This window comes from Microtus ochrogaster, unplaced genomic scaffold, assembly GCF_000317375.1.
Source record: "Microtus ochrogaster isolate Prairie Vole_2 unplaced genomic scaffold, MicOch1.0 UNK50, whole genome shotgun sequence".
NCBI classification, from domain to species: Eukaryota; Metazoa; Chordata; class Mammalia; order Rodentia; family Cricetidae; genus Microtus; species Microtus ochrogaster.
Window position 1 is genome coordinate 1,490,624 of NW_004949148.1, and position 8,393 is coordinate 1,499,016.

The 8,393-nt window shown below is 38.1% G+C and overlaps 1 protein-coding gene across 2 annotated transcripts in view; it reads left to right on the forward strand.

Moving 5' to 3' along the window:
• The window catches only part of Enox2 (ecto-NOX disulfide-thiol exchanger 2), a 266,870-nt gene that overhangs the window by 230,140 nt on the left and 28,337 nt on the right, over nucleotides 1-8,393 (forward strand). For both annotated transcript variants that reach the window (XM_005369525.2, XM_026777255.1), the window contains one exon: nucleotides 515-621. In XM_005369525.2, coding sequence (XP_005369582.1) covers nucleotides 515-621 — 107 coding nt within the window. The remainder of the gene's footprint in view (nucleotides 1-514; nucleotides 622-8,393) is intronic.

Sequence of the window (8,393 nt, forward strand, 5' to 3'; positions counted from 1 at the left end):
AAATAAAATAAAATCATAGTACCTGTTCTGATTTGAATGAGAACTGTCCCCATAAGCTCATGTGTATGAACTCTTGGTCCCCAGTTGGTGGTACTATTTTGAAGGTTGTGAACTTTTAGGAGATAGAGCCTCACTGGAGGCAGAAGACCACTGAGAGCACTTGTGAGGTTCTCTAGTCCTGCCTCATTTCCCGTCTACTCTGTGCTCCCTGACTGACGTGCACTGACCGCCTCACACTCCTTCTGCCATGCCTTCCCTGCCATTATTAAACTATGAGCCACAATAGGCCCTTCCTCCCTCCTTCCTTTCTTAAGTTGCTTCATAATTTTTCACAGCCATGAGAAAAGTAATAAAGTACATTGGCCCGTGTGATCTTATCTGAGTACAGTCACAGCCTGCTTTGTGTCCTAAGAACTTGATGAAACAAGCCTCATGTTTCTCTTTATTTCTCTCTCTCTCTTTCCATCCCTGGATGTTGATTTGGCCCGATCTGACTGCTGATTTGATGCTGCAGTTGAGCAGATAGTAGCTGTGTACCATTCTGCTTCCAAACAGAAGGCATGGGACCACTTCACAAAAGCCCAGCGTAAAAACATCAGTGTCTGGTGCAAACAAGCTGAGGTTGGTAACTTTCTACTCTGGCACCTCCTCATGGGGACAGTTTCCTTCCTTAACAAGTTATTGATTTGGGGGTTTAACCAGAATTAAATAGTGCCAAGCTCCCATGGTCACAACAAGGCCCCAGTGAAATACTGAAATGTGTTCTATACCCTGTCAACATCCAGACCACCTACTGGCAAAAGGGTAATAAATATGCATGTGTTGTCTTAAGTGCATCCTGCTGGATAGAAATCTCGGTGAAAATGCAGCTGGGATAATTGTAAGTTTACTTCTCCACACTAGCTGGTCTTGAGTACAGTAATAATTACTGACCTATCCGTCTAGCATTAGTAATATTAGGGCTGTCTTCCATTTAGTAAAGTGCATTGACAGTCGAGGCTAGCAGCTGTCTGCTGATACTCTGGAGCAAAGAAATTTCTGAGCTGCTTTTATCAGATCTGTCCAGCTGTCTTGTATATGCAGGAGATTTAAAGGGAAGAAAGGACTGTGATTTCAGATCAAGGTCAACACATACCCTTCTGCTTGTGCTCAAGGAAATCTTTAGCAGAACACTACAATATGTGTAATATGATTAGGTTAATAGCCTGTGTCTAAAGATAAAGTAGATGAGAGGTTTTGTTTCCACTGAACTACCTGTGGAAATAGTTTCATGGGTATCTCCGTGCCCATAGGAAGCCTCCTTCCCTAGGCTTGATTTTGTGTGTGTGTGTGTGTGTGTGTGTGTGTGTGTGTGTGTGTGTGTGTGTGTGTATAGCAGCTTTTTCAACTTCACCTATGGTTTATTTGGTCATTCTAGTAAGAAATTCTATATTGTATTCATAGTTCAACTTCTCATGTTCATTGTTCTCTGTGCTGACAGTTGAACTCAGGGTCTTGTGTATTTTAGACAGACACTTTCCCACAGAGCTATAGCCTCAGTACCCAACACTTAACATCCATAAAGCACTGTACACTGGTTATATCGCCCAACTGTAAACCTTACAGTCAATGTCGTGGATACAGGCTACTTATGGACTGAGAGTCTAACAAGAATTCAAGTGTCAGCTTTTGTTACGTCTGTAGCTTGGTGGAATGAGCAAGTTATACAGCATCTCTTGATCCCCATTTCTTTGCTCGTTAATTGGTGATGATAACAACGAAACCAATTTTATAAGATTAAATGTTTAAGAAATGTATAAGCAGTTTGAAAATGTAAATGGTGTTATTTCAATTTATTATTAAACAACTCAATACAGGATAATGAGTAGGTGTAGAACCCATGCTTTGCATATAGCAAAACTGAAATGCAGAAATGTTAAATGATTTCACAAAATTACACAAGTGGGAAGTGAGTAGAAATTATTCTCCTCTGAGCTCTGCTACAGACTTCCATGTGGTTTTGGACAGATCTTCTAATCTCTGTGAGACTTAGTTTGCTAACCTTTGACAAGTTGGCAATATTCTCTCCACACTTTCCTTTTATGAATAGGTAAGCAATTTGTATGGGAACAGCTTCAAATCTTGACAACATTTAACGAAAAATAAACCAAACTCTGGTCCTAAACTTGTATCTGTAAGGCTTCAGTTCTAGCTCAGCAGAGAGAACTGGGAATCACTGGGAAATCTCTTGAAGACATCTATCCAGTAAGTGTATAGAATTATAAAAGGCTAATGGCATTTTCATTGATTTTTGATCTCTAGTATCATGTTGGCACTCAAACATTTTCAATTTCGGAAACATTTAAGATTTTTAATTTGGTGGATTAGTAATTCTTAACCTACATTAAACATCTCCCTTCCCTTTAATACACATAAGCCTGCATACCTTTTAGATGGTCTAAGATCTAGGGTCCCCAGAATTTTTAAGGAAAGCCCTACAGAGAAGAAAGGGACTCACTTCCCAAGGCAACAGCTATCAGGCAATTAAATATTCCCCAAAGTAGATGTGGTAGCTCACACTTGAAATCAATCCCAGCAGGCTGAGGCAGGAGGATCATACATTCAGTGCCATCCTAAACTATATAGTGAACCTTTATCTCAAAAAGTTTCCCCTAAGCCTGACTACCTAGGGAGTATATACGTTATACTTAAGCTAAATTAGGGTCACAGTAAAGATGTCGTGGTGAACTGGACATTTCTCCAGAGAGCTAGAGAATTGAGAATCATTGAGCCCATTATACAGTATTGTAAAAACCTCCTAGGCAGGGGTGGTGGTGATAAGATGCTTGGGCATCATGATTTGCCAAGAGCTACACGTTCCATCTGTGCCTTGTTGGTCAAACCTGCTTCCTGTGTATTTGATTAAGTTAACTCAAGGCCTACCTTCCTTAGTCCTGGTAACTAGAACTGATAGTGACTCATAGCTGGCTCATGACGTTCCTCTGCTTTTACATTCAACATTGAGACATATCTCATGGCTTTCCTTTGAGCTTGCCTTCCCTAAACCTCAAAGCATTCTTCCACTTTGCATTGCTGTCCCTTGAACTGTGGTTTGGTGCTATTATTTTCGTTTTTGCTTTCAACTCCACAAATTCTCTGCTGATAGCAGACCACTGAGAAGATTTAAGAGATATATCGTATGGGAATTGGAAAAAGCTATCTTCTTCAGATGCAACTGCCTTTTAGCACCCCCACTGAAAATCAGAACAACTCAAAAGTCAGGTGTTTCATCAAGTTAGAAGTTTTGACAACTCCTTCCCAGTCGCCTCAGGGAACAAATCAGCTGGTGGAAGGCTCATGTCAGAAGGTACCCATTCCTTGTCTGACTGCCATGCATCTCCCTGCATTTCTTATCCTGCTGAGTGAGGGATAGAGAAAGCATGAACTTAGGGGAAAAAAACCGTCTGTGAAGAACTTAGATACCGTGAAAGTCTGTGCCAAGCTGACAGGTTTGAAAATGAGTCTTTTTAATTGCTTTTGCTTTCCTGGTTTGGCTCCTAGAAATGAAATGCTAAGAAAAAGATGCTAAGAGGGCTGAAGCCCTCCTCTTCCTGTGAGTTGATGCCTACAGTCACAGTTGTATTTACGAAGGGGACTCCTTCCAACAGAATCATTTGAAAATCTGTGTTTTGCTCAAACTGACCCACACTCGGTGCTACAGCTTGGATAATGTATAGAAACTAGAATCATAGCCATAAACATTAAGATGACAGCTTCTTGCATCCTTCCTCGCAGAAGATTTTACACCACTGAGCTGAAAGAAGAGGGCTTTGATGATTGTAATTGACAAAATACCCTTTTCCATTTACTTCCATTTCATAGTGTGAAGAACTGTTTGTAGATAGATAATGAAGTCATCTGTGCACCCTTGGTTTAGTACTCACTTGCATTAAGACTGGCTGTTGGCCTTCAGCCATCCAATGCACACTAACTCAATTTTGCATCAACCTAATTTGTATTTCCATTATTTGCCATACAAGGGGCAAACCTGTGTTTCTGAGTTGCTTCATTTTATTAAATGATATCTCAGAATTAAATTGTTCTGTGAGTACATGCTACTTATTTTCCTAGCCTCTGTTCTTTCCATTCCCTCCTGACTGTATTCCTACCATGGTTCTTATTAATACTGAGAAAATATAGGTTAGTAGGGTCTTGTTACACATTTAATAAGGAGTGTTGATATTCTGGTAATAATGTTCCTATCATAAAGCATGAGTAAGATCAATTAAAGTCCACATAAATTCTTGTGAAACCATGGTTAAATAATTAATATGTAATGATTTATGATTTGCTTACTTTGTAATAAATCAAAGATGTCAGTTGGCACAAAGTGGTTCTTTGCATGCATTTCCTTCTGTCTCTGGTTCATTTCATTCTATATGAAAGTGCTTTTTTTTTCTCCATTGTGGAGCAGTGGAAAAATCTAAGTTTCAGAAAGGGTTGCCACCATTAGAGCAGACTCTAAATTATTACAATGCCATTTCAGAAATCACTACCTGTTCAGAATGAGATGCGCCACATATTTACAGTGGGAAAGAGGGTGGCATAGAAACTCTAGGACCACTTAGGTGTAAAAAATATTCTGCGTGTCTCAGAAAATTCCGTGTAGTGACTAACACCTGCAAATCACTGAAAATGTTTTAGCATACCATTCCCACATTTTGGTTGCAGTACTGTATCAAGATGTCAGAATGGAAAATGGAGCAAAACTGAGATACAGCTATTACTTTTGATGTCTGAGCTTCAGTTAGGAATCCACTCCCTACCCAGTCTTATATCTAAGCTATTTAGAAGGTCTTTGGGGGTGCATTCCACCTTGTAGTCTGTTACTCTAAAAGCATTTGTAAGGATTTCATTCTCAAAGCTTTTCTGATCCACCAGAAAATACAAAAAAATGGATGCAGAGTACTTTAACGGTAAAGGTTTCCAAGAATTAACAAAGTCTCGCTTTTCTTAGAAGTAGCCTGTCATTTATCAAATGGGCCTTCTAAATTTTCTTTAATATGGTACCCCATAGCCTCTGCTGTTCTCTTTGCTTCTACTCCAATTATATGACTTAGTATTGGGTATTTGTAGAAAAATAATGATATGAGCTTTAGGGTTTTTTTTTGTAGCCAAGAATTATATAGTGTACAGAGCAGTCCACTGAGTAACTTAGAAAATGTTTCCCTGAGTTTTTCATTATTCTCATTTCATTATTAGCTAAAATAACCGACAATTCTTGTCCCTGAGGTATTTTGAAGCATTTAGGTAAAATTTGCCCCAGGTGTGTTGTTATATTTCTACGGGCATTTTGAAACTGTAAAAGATCTCTAGGTAAGACATATCATGTAGTTATTGAAGTCTTTGTATTTCTATGATCTTAAGCTGTCTTGCCAAACTAGAAGCAAAAAGATGCTTTGTGGATGCTGGGAAGCTACAGGACCTGTCTTAGTTGTAAGCTATTTCCCTAGAATGAACACAATTTACTCTCATGAGAAATGTAATAACTTTATCAGCGTTAGTGACATGTGTGTGAGTTGAGAGTTGGTATCTGATTATACCCTGTGACAGCCTATGTTTTTATTAGAAATCAGGAAAGGACACAGCTTTTCATGATGCAGTAAACTGTACAATATTTGAATTTGCCAGTGTCAAACTTTATTATGATCACCTTCCAGTAACAGCCCTGCTGCTAACTGAAACTAAATCCTATGAGGTAGAGTGCTTTCAGAGGAATGAGATTCCCTTATTGTTCTTCATGCAGTGAGTCTGAATAAGACATAGCACATCTTTTTCATGACACACCCTTCTAAAGTTCATTTATCACAAGCAAGTCACTGTTTTCTTCTATTTTAAGTAAAGTCCCTGCAGTACATAGCAGGTGCTATATGAACATCTGATTTTTTTGTTACTTCTTAACAATCAGTGATGATACTAAATGACTCGCTTTGTAAAGAATCCATTTAGTGTTAATGGAAACTTAACTGGAACTAGAAATCATTTTTTTCCTGATAAAGGAATGAAAAAATAGGATAGTGACAAACTATGACATCATTAATAAATCCATTTGAAAGCCAGGTGTGGGTGGCACATGCCTTTAATCCCAGCACCCAGGAAGCAGAGACAAATGAATCTCTTGAGTTCAAGGCCAAACTGATCCAGAGTGAGTTCCAAGACAGCCAGGACTACTTCGTGAGACCTTGACTCAAAAAGAAAAAGAAAAAAGAAATGTATATAATGCTTATAAATGGAATAATTTATACCAGACAGCTATAGGTGTTTCTGATATTACAACCCAATAGGAGTTAACCTAGGTAGGGTAGTCTCAGCTTAAAATCTAGGAAATTAATACAATCAAGTGATGTCTAAATGATTCAAATTGCTCTGATATTCATAGTTCTCATTCTTACTTGTTTTGGTATAATGCGTATGTGTGCGTATGTGTGTGTACGTGTTCACATGTATGTACATTTGTGGGTAAGAATGTGTTCGATCACAAGCATATATTTGAAGACCAGAGGTCTACACTGAATGTCTTTCTGAATTGTTTCTCCATTCTACACAGTGGATTGCAATCTATTTCTGATGACTGAGCTTTCTAGTCTTAGAAGTGTAGTGTCAACAAGAGCTTCTTTGCCTTGGGCTAGTATGCGTGTGTGTGTGTGTGTGTGTGTGTGTGTGTGTGTGTGTGTCTCTAAGTAATAGGTTTCTTGTTCTTATCACATCTTAGGTATCCTAGCTGTTCTTGTATGTGCTGTTTTATTATATTGTAGAGTGATTTTTTATCACCTTCTAATCAATCCCTCATTATTCCACTCCTTTCTGTGGTTAAAAAAAAAACTTCACATTAAGTATTTCTTGATTAAATTTTGTTATGCTGATTGAATTCTATCACCAAATGTTAATTCATTTCATTAAAAATTTTACTGTACAAAGATATGTGGAAGGAAATGGTAATAACATCATAAAGGTCTACAGTAAGAACTTTGTTTAATGTTGAAAATAAAGTAAGTTTTCATTTCTTAGTTCATTATTTCTGGATAGAAGAACTCTTGTCTTTTATTTTAAGCTAAATTAATCTGAGTTATTTTTAAAGTATCTGACCTTTTAATATAATTTCCTATCTTTTTTTAAATATGAGTATAATTTCTTTATGCCAGGAGGATAGTTAAATAGATACTTGATTATTTGTTTGCTGAGTACCACATCTGAATCACTTCAAGGTTGTTCTCTGTCATTCTTTTTCTGGAAAATGTAATCTTAACCTAGTTCCTGAGATGTCCAATGATTTTGGTGGTTATCCTAGATATGAGTATTATAGTGTAAAAATTATGGACTCTTCTACGTTCTTCCAAAATGTTCACTTTGTGTTGTTTTGCTTAAATGATCATTTTCATTGTTTGTATTCAAGCTAGAGGTTTATTGGATAGAAGTTCCAGTAACAGTTTAGCACCTTTAGCCTTAGCTAGGCTGCTTAGACTGTCTTGTGCTTTCTTGGTTAAAAAAGCATGCAAAACTTTGAAAGGATTTTAGATACAGAGTGTAAACAATCTCTGTGTGTGTGTCTTCCTTCCTCCCTTCTCCTTACCTTCCTCCGTGCTCTACTCCCCCGACACATTTCTTCTTTCTCAGATTCCCTCCTGACTCTCCAGTGGCTGTTTTTCTTTTAACCACTCTCTTGTAATTATTTAGGCCACAAAGGCTAGGTTTCCTACTAGAAATTTAGCTGCCCTGTGACTAACTTTGATCTGCTCTCAAACTAAGAGGCTTTTGAAAACCTGGGAAAGGTGTCCATAGATTGTTTTTTGTTTTTTGGGTTTTTTTTAATTTTTGCTTCTTCCAAATGCCAGTTCCTCTTCATAATATACCTACTTTGTTCACTGTCCATTGACATCAAGTAGTTATGTATTTTGGTTTGTCCAAACATTATAGCTATTGTCCATGAAAAAGTTAGTCTTATAGAAGGTTGCTCTTAGCAGCTCATTTTTGCTGTATCTTCTAAAACTACAAAATCTTGGTTTAGAGTTCTGTTCAGGAAAGCTGTTCATGGAGGGGAAATAAGAAGCAGGAAAATTAAAGAACCCAACGTGGGAAGGTATTGTAGTAATAGGCAGCGAGCTGCCTCCCGCCACCCAGCTGCCCGCACGGCTAGCTTTACCTGAAATAATTACACGGAGACTGTATTCTTTTAAACACTGCCTGGCCCATTAGTTTCAGCCTCTTAACCCATTTCTAATAATCTGTGTAGCACCACGAGGTGCGCTTACTAGGAAAGATCTTAACCTGCGTCTGTCTGGAGTGGGAGAACCATGGCGACTCTTCACTCAGCTTTCTTTCTCCCAGCATTCTGTTCTGTTTACTCCACCCACCTA